A 17,393-nucleotide genomic window follows, 5' to 3' on the forward strand; every position below is an offset into this window, starting at 1 on the left:
CTGCCCTACAGACCTTGGACTTGCTTAACCAGCCCCCTCCATTGCATAAGCCAATTCTTAGTAAAAAAAAAAAAATATATATATATATATATACACACACACACACACACACACACACACACACACACACACATAGATGATATATATTATCTCTTACTGGTTCTGCTTCCCACTTTGAACCCTGACTGACACAATGTACATCCTTTTTTTTCACTTAAAAAAAATTTTTATTTTAGAGACAAAGTCTCACCATGTTGGCCAGGTTGGTCTTGAACTCCTGGCCTCAAGCAATCCTCCTGCCTTGGTCTCTAGATGTGCTAGAATTACAGGTGTGAGTCACCACGCCTGGTCGATGTACATCCTTTTTAATAGCCATGTTTCCAAAAGTGTGTTCTTTTACAAGAACAGAGTACTCTTGAGCTTATACAAATAAATATATTGCCATAAAACAACAATACTCATGAATAGTTTCCTAATTCTGGAGATACCAGGTAGACATAAAGATACATATTTCAATTTTACTCACAAAATATACCAAAAAGTTACCAAATTGCTATAAAACTACAGATAATGCAGAGAAAAAAAGTTTTCTTAACTCTGAAAGAAAATAATAATAAAAAGTCAGCAATGTTTCAAGCAAAAAAGTCATTAAAATCATTTCAGTCCTAATCAGTTCCACCCCATGTAATTAAGTTTTGTTCTACTTGATAAATTAGCAATTTTAAGTCTAGTTTTACCATTGGAGTTTCTAAAGTTCTTATTCAGTCCAATTGAATAATCAACAGAGGACTGTATTCCAGAGTATGTATCAGAGACTTTTTGTCCTTTTCATAAACCTCTTTGAAGACACAATGCTTTAGGATTATATTTGCTTGCAAAAATCATTTAGTAACATTAGAATAAAGCAATTTACTATGAACAACAAGATTTAGAATGGCTATGGTGAAAGACCTGGTAAGAGTTTACAACAATGATGTGATTGACAAGGAAATTTGTGTTTTTTCTGTAGTCTATAACAAGTTTATGTAGTAGCCATAATTATGACTGATAACATAAACAAAGACACATCAGATTTTTAGGAATCTCAAATACTTTTAAAACACATATTAATAACATGTTCATATAAATGTAATGCAAAGGTTTCCTGTATAATTTACGTATCAAATAAATGTCTCTCTTAGGCTTCCAGGGGCCATTCTGGGATAACCTAAGGTTAGTTTGAGGCCGAAAATACTTAATTTAGAATTTGAAATTTGACTTTGGGAAGCCTGTCAAGTATGTCAAAGGATAAAAACACTCAATTAAAATAGAAAAGGCCAGGCTCAATGGCTCAAACTTGCAATCCCAGCACTTTGGAAGGCCGAGGTGGAAAGATCACTTGAGCCCTGGAGTTTGAGACCAGACTGGGCAACATAGGGGGACTCTGTCTCTATAGAATATTTTCAAAAACTTAGCCAAGCATTGGTGGTGTGCACTTGTGGGCCCAGCTACTTGGAAGACTGAGGTGGGAGGATCGCTTGAGCCTAGGAGGTCGAGGCTGTGTGAGCCATGACTGTACCATTGCACTCCAGCCTGGGTGACAGAGTGAGACACTGTCTCAAAAAAAAATTTTTTTTTTAATGAAAACAAACTAGGAAAGTTTTAAGACATTTGATCAAAAGAAGATCACAGGTTACTGTAAAGTAACAGTTATTCATTTAGCCAAAGAGAGAATTTAAAAGATTTTACAAAGCAGTGCTCATTTCAGCAGCACAAAATACTAAAGCTGAAATGATACAGAAAAGATTACCATGGCGCCTGCATAAGGATGACACACAAATTTGTGAAGCATTCCATAGTTTTTAAAAAAAATATTTTATAAAGCAAAATCCTTCATTTTTTGATAGAAGACTCAGTTTTCCAAATAATGAAAGATCTAACAAAGAGAGCAGGGCCAGATGCAGTGGCCTGTGCCCATAATCCCAGGTACTCAGGAGGCCAAGGTGGGAGGATCACTTGAGCTCAGGAGTTCAAGGCTGCAGTGAGCTATTATGGCAGCACCTGTGAATAGCCAATGCACTCCAGCCTCGGCAACAAAGTGAGACTATGTCTATAAAAAATGTTTTTAATTAAAAAATTTAATCAGGCCAGGTGCAGTGGGTCACACCTGTAATCCCAGCACCTCAGGAGGCTGAAGCAGGCAAATCACTTGAAGTCAGGAGTGCGAGACCAGCCTGGCCAACACAACCTGGTGAAACCCAGTCTCTACCAAAAAATACAAAAATTAGCCGGGCATAGTGGTGTGCACCTGTAGTCCCAGCTACTTGGGAGGCTGATGTGTGAGAATCGCTTGAACCCAGAAGATGGAGGTTACAGTGAGCCAAGATCATACCACTGCACTCCAGCCTGGGCAACAGAGTAAGACCCCCAAAAAATTTTTTTAATTGTTTAAAGACAGCATGAGGTACACAATCTGTTTCTCTCTCTCTCTCTGTCTCTCTCTCTCTCCCCTTTCTTTTGCAGTTTACTCAAAAAGTAAACAAAATCTTTTACTATATTTTATTTTATTTTTTGAGACAGGGTCTGGCTCTTTCACCCAGGCTGGAGTGCAATGGCGCAATCTCAGCTCACTGCAACTTCAGCCTCCCAGGCTCAAATCATCCTCCCACCTCAGCCTCCAGAGTAGCTAGGACTACAGGCATAAACCAGCATGGCCAGTTAATTTTTGTACTTTTGGTAGAGACAGGGTTCTGCCATGTTGCCCAGGCTGGTCTCTAACTTCTGGGCTTAAGCAATCCTTCTGCCTTGGCCTCCCAAAGTGCTAGGATTACAGGTGTGAGCCACCATGCCTGGCTTACTATCTTTTATTAATACTACCAGAAAATCATGTTCAAATGAGAGAACCAAATTTTACTTTTGTATCAATATATTACTAATACTAAAGCAAATCTCAATAAAACCATATGGCCAGGCATGGTGGTTTACGCCTATAATCCCAACACTCTGGGAGGCCAAGGTGGAAAGATCTCAAGGCCAGGAGTGCAAGACCAGCCTAGGCAACACAGCTAGCGAGACCCCATCTCTACAAAAAAAATTTTTTTTAATTAGCCAGGCATGGTGGCACGTACCTGTAGTCTTAACCACTTGGGAGACTGAGGCAAGAGGATTGCCTGAGCCCAGAAATTTGAGATTACAAACGAACTATGACTACACCACCACACTACAGCCTGGGTCACAGATGAAGACCCTGCCTCTAAAAAACAAAACAAAACAAAACAATGAATAAATAAATATTAATAATAAAACCTTATAAACAAATAGATCCAATCTCTCAGTCAGCTTTGACCACATAAGAAATCCATAAACCTTTTATAACCTCTTACAGTTTTTAAATTTTTTTCTCCAACTTTTTATATCCATTTATTTTTGTGTACATTTTTCCATACATTTTTATTTTTTGAGATAGAGTCTCACTCTGCCACCCAGGCTGGAGTGCAGTGGCACAATCTTGGCTCACTGCAACTTCTACCTCCCGGGTTCAAGCGATATTCCTGCCTCAGCTTCCCAAGTAGCTGGGACTACAGGCACGCACTACGACGCCCGGCTAATTTTTTTTTTTTTTTGTATTTTTAATAGAGATGGGGTTTCCCCATGTTAGCCAGGCTAGTCTCGAAGTCCTGACCTCAGGTGATCCACCCACCCTGGCCTCCCAAAGTGCCATACATTTATTCTAAAACAATCTTTAAATAACCTTTACTTAGCCAAAAGTTTTTCATTTTTTTTGTTATTGTTTCAGTGGCTAGAAACACATTTTTTTTTTTTTTTTTTTTTGCTGGGGGATGGAGTCTTGCTCTGTAGCCCAGGCTGCAGTGCAGTGGCGCCATCTCGGCTCACTACAAGCTCCACCTCCTGGGTTCACACCATTCTCCTGCCTCAGCCTCCCGAGCAGCTGGGACTACAGGCGCCCACCACCACGTCTGGCTAATTTCTTTTGTATTTTTAGTAGAGATGGGGTTTCACCGTGTTAGCCAGGATGGCCTCGATCCCCGGACCTCGTGATCCACCCGCCTCAGTCTCCCAAAGTGCTGGGATTACAGGCGTGAGACACCACGCCCAGCCAAAACAAAACTTTTTTAACAAAAGCACATATACTCATGACTTAACTTTTCCTCACTAAAAAGATATGTTGCTTTTATTGTACTCTGTATACAAAAGTATTGATTGATTGATTGATTGAGATGGAGCCTCGCTCTGTCGCCCAGGCTGGAGTGCAGTGGCGTGATCTCAGCTCACTGCAACCTCCAACTCCCAGGTTCACACCATTCTCCTGCCTCAGCCTCCCTAGTAGCTGGGACTACAGGTGCCCGCCACCACGCCTGGCTAATTTTTTGTATTTTTAGTAGAGATGGGGTTTCACCATGTTAGCCAGGATGGTCTCGATCTCCTGACCTCGTGATCCGCCTGCCTTGGCCTCCCAAAGTGCTGGGATTACAGGCATGAGCCACCACACCTGGCCACAAAATTATTTCTTACTTTTAGTAGTTTTAATTACATATATTAATTTGAACTTTAACTCTTAGTAACCCTAATTTCTAGTGAAAACCCAGGAAGTCAGTAATTTTGAATTGTTTTATATCAGTATTTACAGACAAGAGCCACTTAATAATTTCTAAAAAGATATGTTTTCTCAATATGTTATTTATTAATGGATCCAAATACATTTAGCTTTCTATATCATATGAAACAAGACATCAAAAAAATGAAAACAGAACTTCAGAAAAAGTGGGAAAAATGAAAAAAAAGATGTCGAAGTATATAAACTTAAACTTACATTTAATAATTAATGTTTCAGTGTTTTCACTTACTTAGAAATAACTCAGACATTTTACTTTTTTTTTTTTTTAAGAGACGGGGTCTTGGGCTGGGCACAGTGGTTCACCCCTGTAATCCCAGCACTTTGGGAGGCTGAGGTGGGCATGTCACAAGGTCAAGAGATCGAGACCATCCTGGCTAACACGGTGAAACCCTGTCTCTACTAAAAAATACAAAAAAATTAGCTGGGCGTGGTGGCAGGTGCCTGTAATCCCAGCTACTCAGGAGGCTGAGGCAGGAGAATGGTGTGAACCCGGGAGGCGGAGCTTGCAGTGAGACGAGATCATGCCACTGCACTCCAGCCTGTGCGACAGAGCAAGACTCCGTCTCAAAAAAAAAAAAAAAAGAGATGGGGGTCTCACTATGTTGTCCAGGGCTCAAATGATCCTCCCATTTCAGCCTCCCAAAGTGTTGGGATTAAAGGCATGAGCCATTGTGCTCAGCCAATACAATTTATAATTATCTATTACTTCATTTAATACAGCATGACTTTAAGATTTTAAATTACTGAAAAAGTTTTTGAAACCATGACAAGTTTATTTGTAGATGCTTATCACATTCACACTTATCTAATGTACTTGTTCTTAACTATATTTCACTTGCTTATGGAAAGCAAAACTAGTCATTTATTTAATTAATTATTTATTTATTTTCATTAAGCCCCTTCCATTCTAGAAAGTTATTTATTTTGAAAAAACAAAGCCACCAGGTATAGTGTCTCACTGCTAATTTCAGCCCTTTGGGAGGCTGACGCAGATGGATCGCTTGAGCCCAGGAATTTGAGACCAGCTTGGGCAACATAGTGGGATCCCCCATCTCTACAACAAATACAAAACAATTAGTTCAATGCAGTGGCGTGTACCTAAAGTTGGAGACAAAGGAGTTCAAGGCTGCAGTGAACTATCATGTTGCCACTGCACTCCAGCCTGGGTGGCAGAGTGAGACTCTGTCTTAAAAAAAATAAAAAGTGGCTGGGTGCGGTGGCTCAGGCCTGTAATCCCAGCACTTTGGGAGGCAAAGGCGGGTGGATGACCTGAGGTGGGGAGTTTGAGGCCAGCCTGACCAACATGGAGAAACCCTGTTTCTACTAAAAATACATTAGCTGGGTGTGGTGGTGCATACCTGTAATCCCCACTATTCGGGAGGCTGAGGCAGAAGAATCGCTTGAACCTGGGAGGCAGAGGTTTTCAGTGAGTCAAGATCATGCCATTACACTCCAGCCTGGGCAACAAGAGTGAAACTCCATCTCAAAAAATAAATAAATAAAATAAAGAGCAAAGAAAACACAAAACTAACCTAACCCTGCATCAGCCAGTCTCATCTTAACCAAGGTCTTTCAGATATTGGACACAGGTACTTTTCCCAATATGCCTTGCCCTTCTCCAACCCCAGTCATCCTGTTCCTGAGTATCCATGTGGCATCCAGGACAGCTATGAAGGGCAGAGCCCATCTATGTCCTGGATTTACATACCAGGTATAGAGCCCAGTACAGAGGATAAAGCTGTGAAGATGATGGTGGAGGTTCCAACCCCTCCCAACATGACAAGGATGCAGAGTTGCGCCAAGGAGGACAGGGCAATACTGCACTCAGCTTTACACGCAGCTGGTGGTCCAGGTGATACAGACACACGTTTCCAGGCTTCACCATGGCCACCTGTCTACATCTCAGAATCCAGAGGCCTAAAGCCAAAGACAAAAGCTCATATCAAAATGTGCGCAAGGTTTCAGGGGAGCCCAGCAGCCAGTCCTTATAGTTTTAACTTATACACAAATCAAGCCAAATATTAAAAATATCATGGAAGCAATAGTTTTATGACTTTAAAATATCTAGCAAAGAAAGCATAAATCTGTCTGACCAATTGATGCAGGCAAAATGTCTAAATTAAATTCTGAAGATATATATATATTTTTTTTTCCAAGACAGGGTCTCACTCTGTCTTCGAGGCTGGAGGGCAGTGGCACAATCTCGGCTCACTGCAACCTCTGCCTCTCAGGTTCAAAAGATTGTCCTGCCTCAGCCTCCTGAGTAGCTGGGATTACAGGTGCCTGCCACTGCGCCTGGCTAATTTTTGTATTTTTAGTAGAGACAGGGTTTCACCATGTTTAGTAGAGATGGTGAAACCCCGTCTAACTTTTGCATTTTTAGTAGAGACGGCATATCACCATATTTAGTAGAGATAGTGAAACTCTATCTCTACTAAAAATACAAAGCTTAGCCAGGCATGGCAGTGCACACCTGTAATCTCAACTACTTGGGAGGCTGAGGCATGAGAATCACTTGAACCCAGGAGGTGGAGGCTGCAGTGAGCCAAGATCACACCACTGCACTCCAGCCTGGGTGGCAGAGTGAGGCTCCATCTCAAAAATAAAGAGAAATTTAAAAAATTTATATGGCGGCCAATGACAATTACAGTATCAAACACCTTTTTTTCCTGCAATTAAAACCAAATGTTTTTAGCTTTTCCCCTTTCAAGAAAATGAAAATTAAAGCTTTTCTATAATTGCAAGCAAAACAACTCTAATGGCCCTCTTAGAAGAAATCCAGAACTTCATACTATGGCTTAGAATGCACTACACAATCTGGTGGATGCATATCTTTCTTATCTGCTACTCTCCCCTGGTCTCACCGTACTCATCACACTGGACCTTTCTGGTCTACAGGTAAAGCAATTCATTTGTTCTTCAAGGCCTTTTTCCTTTTTTTCTTTTTTTTTTCTTGTTGCCCAGGCTGGAGTGCAATGGCGCGATCTCAACTCACTACAACCTCCGCCTCCCAGGTTCAAGCGATTCTCCTGCCTCAGCCTCCCTAGTAGCTGGGATTACAGGCGTGTGCCACTACGCCCAGCTAATTTTTTGTACTTTTAGTAGAGACGGGGGGTTCACTATGTTGGCCAGGCTGGTCTCGAACTCCTGACCTTAGGCAACCCACCCGCCTCAGCCTCCCAAAGTGCTGGGATTACAGACATGAGCCACTGCGCCCGGCTTCTTCAAGACCTTTGAAAGAAATAGCAATGAAGTGCACGATTCCTTAGGCCAGGGGAGGCGGTTTTCACTTGTTATCCCAGAGTTTTGGGAGGGTAAGGCGGGGAGCTTGCTTCAGGCCAGGAGTTCGAGATCAGCCCAGGCAACATGGTGAAGCTCTTCTCTACTAAAATACAAAAATTATCTGGGCATGGTGGTGTGTGCCTTGGGAGGCCCAGTTACTTGGGAGGCTGAGGCACAAGAATCGCTTGAACTCTGGAAGCCGAAGTTGCAGTGAGCCAAGATTGCACAGCTGCACTCCAGCTTGGGCGAAAAAGCAAGACCCTACCTAAAAAATAAAAAAAATAAACAGATAAACAACTATTTCTTAATATAAGTATGCCCCATTATTATTCCTTATCTGAAATTCGAATTTAACTGAGATTCTGTAATTTTATTTGTTAAATGTAGTCACTCTAAATAGAGTTTTCCCATCTCTTTACTAACTAAAAATAAACACTGGGTGGCTCTTGCCTATTTGTACTTGGGAGGGTGAGGAGGGAGGATCACAGGAGCCCTAGAGTTCGAGGGGGCAGTGAGCTACAAGGCCACTGCATTCCAGCTTGGGCGTCAAAGTGACAACCCGTCTCTAATAAAAAATAACAAACAGGCTTCCGCAGTTTGTCAGTACTATTTGTTTCTGCCAATTAATAGTTGGGTGACCCTGAACAGGTAATATCTCGGGACTCCGCATTTGTAAAGCGATGGATACAGACCCACCTCATAAGAACTATGAGGCTTAAATAAGATAGTGTGTGTAGCGTTTCTCTTATAGCCTGCGCTCACTAAATGGAGTTATTGTATATCGTTCGTTATTAACTACCACAAAGGCTCTGCTCAGTGCGTAGGCGCTGGCTCAGCCTGGGGTGAACCCACCACGCCACCGAAACGAGCGATCAGGGTCGGCAAAGCTGTGGAGATGAAATAGGCAACACCTTCCACACTGCGAGTAAAGCTCGCAATCCAGGTGGAGGCTTCCACGTCCTAGCGCAGTCCAGCCTGGTGCGCAGGGAGGAGAGTTCGCCAGCCAAGATTCCAACACAGACGCCCACCTCATCTAGCGAAGCGGAACACGTGACACCGCCCCATCCACTTCCGGCTTGGAGGGCATGCCCTACCGTCACTAGCATGCACTTTCGACAAAACCGTGGAATCTAGTATTTTCCTCTGATACCTTTATATTTTCTTCACTTCCCTATAATTCTGACCTATCTTGTAGATAAAAATTAATCTTCAGACAATTAGAAACATGAGTGCCCACGCGCCTGGCGAAAGTGCGAGGCGGAAGCACTTCATTCTCTCTCTTCGCTAGCCGGAAGTCGCGAGGTCTGAATGAGTCAAAGCCGGCGGCCTCTGCTCCTCAGCTCCACCTGACAGTAGGCCGCTGATCGGCCGCGGGTCTCGTCGACCGCTAGGCCACCAGGTTCATGTGGAGGCTCCCAGGCGCCCGCGCCGCGCTTCGGGTGATCCGGACGGCGCTGGAGAAGCTGAGCCCGGCTGAAGCGCAGAGCCAGACAGCGGCGGGAGCGATGGAGCGCGCTGTAGTGCGCTGTGTACCCTCGGAACCCAAACTGAGCCTGTCATTCGCTTTGGCTGATGGCAGCCACAAGAACATGCAGCGCGACCAGAGCGAGCCGCTGGGTCGAGTCCTCAGCCGCATCGCTACCAATGCCCTAAAGGGTCACGCTAAGGCGGCCGCCGCCAAGAAGAGCAGGAAGAGCCGGCCAAATGCGAGCGGCGGTGCGGCCTGTTCAGGGCCGGGGCCCGAGCCGGCTGTGGCCTGCGAGCCCGTGGTAAAGCTGTACTACCGGGAAGAGGCAGTGGCTGAGGACGTGCTCAACGTGGATGCCTGGCAAGACGGCGCGGTGCTGCAGATCGGCGATGTTAAGTACAAGGTGGAGCGCAACCCGCCCGCCTTCACGGAACTGCAGTTGCCGCGCTACATCATGGCCGGGTTCCCTGTGTGCCCCAAACTCAGCCTTGAATTTGGGGATCCCGCCAGCTCCCTTTTCCGCTGGTATAAGGAAGCCAAGCCCGGAGCGGCGGAGCCCGAGGTCGGTGTCCCGTCGTCATTGTCTTCCTCCTCACCTTCTTCTTCTTGGACTGAGACTGAGGTGGAGGAGCGCGTCTACACCCCGTCCAATGCCGACATCGGGCTAAGGCTCAAGCTTCATTGCACCCCAGGCGATGGGCAGCGCTTTGGGCCCAGCCGGGAGTTGGAAAGTGTGTGTGTGGTAGAGGCTGGTCCTGGCACCTGCACCTTTGACCACCGGCATCTCTACACGAAGAAGGTGACGGAGGACGCTCTCATCCGCACTGTCTCTTACAACATCCTGGCAGACACGTATGCGCAGACTGAGTTCTCGCGAACGGTCCTGTACCCATACTGTGCCCCCTACGCCCTGGAGCTCGACTACCGCCAGAACCTTATCCAGAAGGAACTTACCGGCTACAACGCCGATGTCATCTGTTTGCAGGAGGTTGACCGCGCAGTGTTTTCTGACAGCTTGGTACCCGCCCTAGAGGCCTTTGGGCTCGAGGGGGTGTTTCGAATCAAGCAGCACGAAGGCCTGGCCACTTTCTACCGAAAGTCTAAATTCAGCCTTCTTAGCCAGCATGACATTTCATTCTACGAAGCCCTCGAATCCGACCCACTTCACAAAGAACTGCTGGAGAAACTAGTTTTGTACCCATCAGCGCAGGAGAAGGTGCTCCAGAGATCTTCTGTTCTTCAGGTAAAGTAGCTCCGCCCATCTCTTCACATACTGTCCCACTTTTAGGGGCCAGGAAGGCGAGGAATGAGGTGGGGGTTAAAACTGCGACGAAAGTATCCAGATATAGTTGAAAGGTGTGTTTGCCCTGGTATCTTTAGCACAAAGTTTACTCTTCATTCATTCAGCAGATATTTTTTGAACACCTCTCGTGTGCTTGCCACACTGCAGGTTGCCTTGAACAAGACAAGCAGGGACTTTTACAGTGCTTACAATCTAGCGAGAGGGACACATGCTAAATGCAAGAACAATAGTAGCTAATGTTTTTTTATTACTTGCCAAGCACTGTTCTGGCACATTTTAAAGTACTTAAAATTTAAGAGCGTGGTGTGTTTTGAAGTGCTCCATAAATATAAACTAGTTTTTAAATCATAGGCTCATTGAATCTTCACAGTAATTCACCTGTTCCCATTTTATAGATGTCATTTGTGTGTTAAAGTTTTTAAGTAATTGATTTTGTTCATAGCAAGAAGAGCATCTACCATTTTTTGAGCACCTAAGGTGTTTCATGCACCATATAAGATCATTTAATTGACTTAACACAACAGTCCATGAGGTGGATGGTATTGTCAGTGATTACCAGTACGAAAGTGGCTAGAGCCGGGCGCGGTGGCTCAAGCCTGTAATCCCAGCACTTTGGGAGGCCGAGACGGGCGGATCACGAGGTCAGGAAATCGAGACCATCCTGGCTAACACGGTGAAACCCCGTCTCTACTAAAAAATACAAAAAACTAGCCGGGCGAGGTGGCGAGCGCCTATAGTCCCAGCTACTCGGGAGGCTGAGGCAGGAGAATGGCGTAAACCCCGGAGGCGGAGCCTGCAGTGAGCTGAGATCTGGCCACTGCACTCCAGCCTGGGAGACAGAGCGAGACTCCGTCGCAAAAAAAAAAAAAAAAAAAAAAAAAAAAAAAAAAAAAGAAAGTGGCTAGAAAAGCATCTTTCTGCAGGTCACATTGCTATAAATGGTAAAATGAGTATTCAAACGCAGGTCTGCCTGACTCCAAAGCCTGTGCTTACGCTTGAAAACACTTTCTCCAGTCAAAGTGTTGTCATGTAAAATGTATTGTTTATATTACTAGCTTTATATATTGGACTATTATTATTATTATTACTATTTTGAGACAGAGTTTTTGTCACCTAGGCTGGAGTACGGTGGCGCGATCTCGGCTCACTGCAACTTCTCCCTCCCGGGTTCAAGCGATTCTCCTGCCTCAGCCTCCCGGGTAGCTGGGACTACAGGGGCCTGCCACCACGCCCGGCTAATTTTTTTTATAGAGACGGGGTTTGGGGTTTCACCATGGTAGCCAGGATGGTCTCGATCTCCTGACCTCGTGATCCGCCCGCCTCAGCCTCCCAAAGTGCTGGGATTACAGGCGTGAGCCACCGCGCCCGGCCTATATTGGACTATTATTAAAACATGTTATACTGAACCTAGTCATGTAGATCCTGAAACTTAAATAATAAGTCGGATTTCATGATTGCAGTCCTAGTTAATCACGGGAAGGAGATGGAAGAAAACGTTAGTTCGCCATATAGTCTTAGATAAAAACAGGTGGGGCGTGGTGGCTTATGCCTGTAATCCCAGCACTTTGGGCGGCCAAGGCAGGCAGATCACGAGGTCAGGAGATCGAGATCATCCTGGCTAACACGGTGAAACCCCGTCACTACTAAAAATACAAAACAATTAGCCAGGCGTGGTGGCAGGCGCCTGTAGTCCCAGCTACTCGGGAGGCTGAGGCAGGGGAATCGCTTGAACCCGGAAGGCGAAGGTTGCAGTGAGCCGAGATCACACCACTGCACTCCAGCCTGGTTGACAGAGTGAGACTCCATCTCAAAAAAAAAACAAAACAAAAAACCAACCAAACGAACAAAAACATTCAGGAGATTTGCAAATGCCAACTGAACTCTTGGCACTTTCCGTTTATTTTAGGTTTCAGTTCTTCAGTCTACAAAGGACTCTTCTAAAAGGATATGTGTTGCTAATACCCATCTTTACTGGCATCCTAAAGGTAGGTTTTATTTGGTATCACAAGTGACTTAAACGCGCTTAAGGTTGTTTAAAGCTGTTTTACACAAATATATATCTTGAATGTCACCCAGAAATTGTAATTTGTGTAGTTTTTCCGTTTTAACTTAAAGACAACTTTAAAAAATACTTACATTAATGTTTTTTATATTCATAGGTGGGTATATTCGCCTCATTCAAATGGCAGTAGCCTTGGCTCACATTAGACATGTTTCATGTGATCTGTATCCTGGCATACCAGTTATATTTTGTGGGGACTTTAATAGTACACCATCAACAGGAATGTATCATTTTGTCATCAATGGCAGCATTCCAGAGGATCATGAAGACTGGGCTTCCAATGGGGAGGAGGAAAGATGCAACATGTCTCTTACGCATTTCTTCAAGCTGAAAAGTGCTTGTGGTGAACCTGCTTACACAAATTATGTTGGTGGCTTTCATGGATGTCTAGATTACATTTTCATTGACTTAAATGCTTTAGAGGTTGAACAGGTGATTCCATTACCTAGTCATGAAGAAGTTACCACCCACCAGGCCTTACCTAGTGTTTCCCATCCCTCTGATCACATAGCACTTGTATGTGATTTAAAATGGAAATAGATGTGTGTTTAATGGAATTGAAGTCTGAAAAGGAAGTAGTTATTTTAGCAGAAAATTTAATATGAATCAAAGCTTATATGTAACCTTCAAAGAGGAATGGTAAAATGTTCAACCCTCCTAGTTATGTTCCCGATGTCTTCATTAATGAAACTGTTGATAATGTTTGCATCATACAGCTTCTCTTTCCTCGTTTTCCTCTACACTTGGAGGAGAAACAAATATATTTATTACTAGCAAGATAGAAAATTATATTATTTTTCTCCAATTTAAGACTCTCAGAAAAAGAAGATTGAATTATCGTGGTTTTTTGTTTTTTTTTGTTTTGTTTTGTTTTGTTTTTGAGACAGAGTTTTGCTCTTGTTGTCCAGATTGGAGTGCAATGGCGTGATCTCGGCTCACTGCAACCTCCGCCCCCTGGGTTCAAGCGATTCTCCTGCCTCAGCCGCCCAAGTAGCTGGGATTACAGGCATGCTCCAACACGTCTGGCTAATTTTTGTATTTTTAGTAGAGATGGGGTTTCGCCACGTTGGCCAGGCTGGTCTCGAACTCCTGACCTCAGGTGATCCACCCGTCCCGGCCTCCCAAAGTGTTGGGATTACAGGCGTGAGCCACCAAGCCTGGCCCTTGTGTATATTTTTATAAGAGAATTTTTTTAGCTAGTAGTTCAGAATTTTTAAAGTACCATTTGAATGATCTTAATTTTTCTTTCATGACAACACATTCCAAAATGAATCATGCTTATGTACTAAGAGGGAAAATGTATGTAAGTTAAGGGTGAGAGACTTAAGTTATAGGTGACCTTAGAGACCTAAGGTGGAGAAACTTGACACATGGGAGGAGTAACATTAGGGTCTACCTCTACCTCAATTTAGTTAGTGATTTACTACAATTTCAGAGCTTTAACAAAAGATAAAAATAAATCGTCACCAATTGTTATTGCTTCTCATCTTTCATTTCTCAATGAACAAGTAAGGTATTTTCATTCTTATTTTTAGGATTTTAGTTTTTAGTGTATGGAACAAATGAACACAGTTTATATTCTAATTCTTACTGCAGCTCATTTTAATTTTTAGGATGCAAGCACAATTTAGTATTCAAAGTCAGTAGCAACATATCCAACTTGATCCTATTGTCTTTAGTTACTCTTGCCCATGAAAAATATTCATAAATGAACAGGGTATTTGACCATATGATATTAGAAAATACAGCACAATATATTCATTTATGAGAAACTACCTACTGATATGGGCTTGAAATTTTGGGTGAATCATTGAGCATTTCTACGCTAGAAGTAATTTCAAAATTGTTGGTTTTTATAAACAAGAAAAAGGGTGAGTAGTGGGACTTTTAAGCATCTCTGAAATAAAAAACCTATTCTTTTTATAGACAAGCATTATAGTTTGAGTTACAGACAACAGTGTGTATATATGTAATATATATATAGTAAAAGGAAATTTAAATATGAAGCCAAACTTTTTAAAATTAGAAACTACAAATGGTTATACTGATTAGTGTCTAGCCTAGAGTGGTAACCAGGCTTTACTAATCCAATTATCAAACACATTATTTATAATGCATTAGCTGTATTAGCTGTTGCTTTTTTGATGTTCAGGATAACTATGTTATCTCATTTCTGCATTTAATTAACAGCTCGAGTATTAAAAGACCACCCCTTCAAGAAAAGCTTTGATTTTCCCCAGTCATGAAAGCCCTTGTTTCAAATTCTTTAATCTCTGAACCCAGTATCATAAAATTTTCCTCTTTTGGTAATATCTGTACTTTCATATTCTGCTCACTATCAAATGTATTGTTAACTCTTAGTAAGTTTGAAAATGACGGGGTTTTATCTGCACTTGACATTGAACCTTGAAGTACTTTAAGTACTCCAAGGGAAAAACTAAAGTGGAAGTTTCTTGGGATCTTGTTTAGAAAAAACTATAAATAAAAAATTGATGCTACCAAATTGTGCCTTCCTAAATAACATTTTTGATAGCATTTTAACAGCAGTTTACAAATATGTAAATAATAGATTAAAACCAAAACTTGATTCTCTTGTGAATTTTTTTTTCATTTTAAAAATACATTTTTGGTCTGCTTTCAAACAAAGATGTTGATAGAACCCTTAGAGTGACTTGGGAGAAAACAAAGTGTGACATCAAAAAGTTGAGATACATTTTGAAAGAAAAAATTCAAACATGCCCATGAAAAAAGCATACAGGTTCCACATTAGCACTGGCTAGATTAAACTGTAGTCAGAAAACTCAGCACTTAACAGACATTCCATGTCCTATATCCTTAATTTTGATATTTTCTGACTAAACAATATACTCAGATTGTATACAGGCATTTCAGATTATTAGGACATGGAATGTTATTGTGAAGTGCCATACACTCTGATCAAATCTCCAATATACAGATAGGTTAAAATGATTGGAGTCCAAAGGTAGAGAACACTAAGAAAATGTATAAATAGCATACACATTTCTTTGTACTCACGAGTTAGAAGGCAGTGTTATTCAGAAATATCTGTTTAAAGCACCTGTGTGATTGCATTTTTCTATTACATTTGGATTTTTTAGTACATTTAATTTTAAGAAAACATGGGAAATCTAGTGACTTTCTATGGTAAACCACATTTTATAATGTCACAAGTTCTTGCTATAGGAATTAACATTCTAAAATTTTATATTGATTATAAAAGAGTATTTCAGAACATATTATTCTGTTAAAATGAACTCTTACACAGTTGCCGCTACAGCACATGTGTCTGCCAATAATCATAATTCATTAGTGAACAATCGTTTCTGGCTGTATGTTCTTTTTGAAATTCTGAATGCTAAAATCAGTTGTTTCAAAATTTCAAGAATTTCACTGAGTGGTGACTTTTCTGAGTACTAAGCTATGATCTCATCAGAATGTGCTAGTTTCAGTCTGGAGATAGATTTCTGAGGAGCCTAACACAAGGGAGAGAAGGTCCAAAGAACGCTACTGTGGAAAGTTCTTACGGTAGAAATTGGCATCTTTTGTATGTCATTCTCCAGCCGTGAAATAAAGGCAGAGGGTTCCCTGCAAACTAGTTTGGTTGGGATAAATCCAATATTTATATATAATGAAAAATAAAAGTTTGCATTATTAGTTTATCACAAGACCCATGTGACACCTCAGAAAATATTCTCAGCATAATTTTTTTAAGAAATAGAGTCTTACTGTTACCCAGGCTGGAGTGCAGGGGTGCAGTCATAACTTACTACAGCCTCAAACTCTTGGGCTCAAGTGATCCTCCTGCCTCAGCCTCCCAAGTAGTTGAAATTACAAGCCCAACCTTTCATACCTGAAAACTAATTTTCTTTCTTTTTTTTTTTTAAATGATACTTTAAGTTCTAGGGTATATGTGCCCAATGTGCAGGATTATTACATAGGTATACATGTGCCATGTTGGTTTGCTGCATGCATTAACTCGTCATTTACATTAGGTATTTCTCCTAATGCTATCCCTCCCCCTGCCCTGAAAATGAATTTTCTAAACACCAATAAAAACTATTTCAATGTTTTGAGAATTTTAATAATTTGCTTTAATATAGTATGGGAAGGCAACACTGTATAGAGGGACAGGCATAGTGGCTCATGACTGTAATCCCAACATTTTGGGAGGCTGAGGCAGGAGGATCACTTGAGCTGAGGAGTTCAAGACAAGCCTTGACAACATTGTGAGACCCTATATCTGCAAAAACTGAAGTTAGCCAGGCATGGTGGTACATGCCTGTAGTCCCAGCTGTTCAGGAGGCTGAGGCCAGAGGATCACTTGAGCCCATGAGGTCAAGCCTGCAGTGAGCTATGATCAAGGTGCCACTGCACTCCAGCCTGGGTGACAGAGCAAGACCCTGTCTCCAAAAAACCACTCTAGATTTCATTTTGTAGGGGGTAGGGAGGACAATTTTTAACAGCTCTAACTGACATGGGTAATATATAAGTTCTGTGTTCTCACTTTATGCAAAAGTACTTTTTTAAATGTTGAAAATACTAGAGCTGTATTAACTTGATTTTTTTTTTCTTAGCACTAACTTCAAAATAACCATACAGTACTGCTTGTAATTTTTGTATTTTTAGTAGAGACAGGGTTTCA

General features: G+C 42.1%; 2 protein-coding genes and 1 non-coding gene across 9 annotated transcripts in view; 2 read left to right on the plus strand and 1 right to left on the minus strand.

Moving 5' to 3' along the window:
* DNAH12 (dynein axonemal heavy chain 12) overlaps positions 1-9,181 on the minus strand; it is a 248,319-nt gene extending 239,138 nt beyond the window's left edge. For 3 of the 5 annotated variants that reach the window (XM_050781109.1, XM_050781106.1, XM_050781108.1), the window contains exons 1-2: positions 8,809-9,180; positions 6,324-6,532 (exon numbers count right to left, since the gene is read on the minus strand). The gene's annotated coding sequence lies outside the window, so the exon portion shown is untranslated. Of the gene's footprint in view, positions 1-6,323; positions 6,708-8,808 lie in introns of those variants that run through there. The other 2 variants (XM_050781112.1, XM_050781107.1) reach the window with 2 other exon arrangements.
* Positions 1-17,393, plus strand: part of PDE12 (phosphodiesterase 12) — a 508,182-nt gene that overhangs the window by 486,911 nt on the left and 3,878 nt on the right. For 2 of the 3 annotated variants that reach the window (XM_050781171.1, XM_050781172.1), the window contains exons 1-2: positions 9,211-10,608; positions 12,575-12,653. In XM_050781171.1, coding sequence (XP_050637128.1) covers positions 9,301-10,608; positions 12,575-12,653 — 1,387 coding nt within the window. In that variant the 5' untranslated portion in view covers positions 9,211-9,300. Of the gene's footprint in view, positions 1-9,210; positions 10,609-12,574; positions 12,654-12,827; positions 16,825-17,393 lie in introns of those variants that run through there. The other variant, XM_050781170.1, reaches the window with a different exon arrangement.
* LOC126949421 (U6 spliceosomal RNA) lies at positions 1,735-1,842 on the plus strand. The gene has a single exon (XR_007723725.1). It is a non-coding gene; the product is annotated as a U6 spliceosomal RNA (small nuclear RNA).

Source organism: Macaca thibetana, chromosome 2 (assembly GCF_024542745.1).
Source record: "Macaca thibetana thibetana isolate TM-01 chromosome 2, ASM2454274v1, whole genome shotgun sequence".
Lineage (NCBI taxonomy): Eukaryota > Metazoa > Chordata > Mammalia > Primates > Cercopithecidae > Macaca > Macaca thibetana.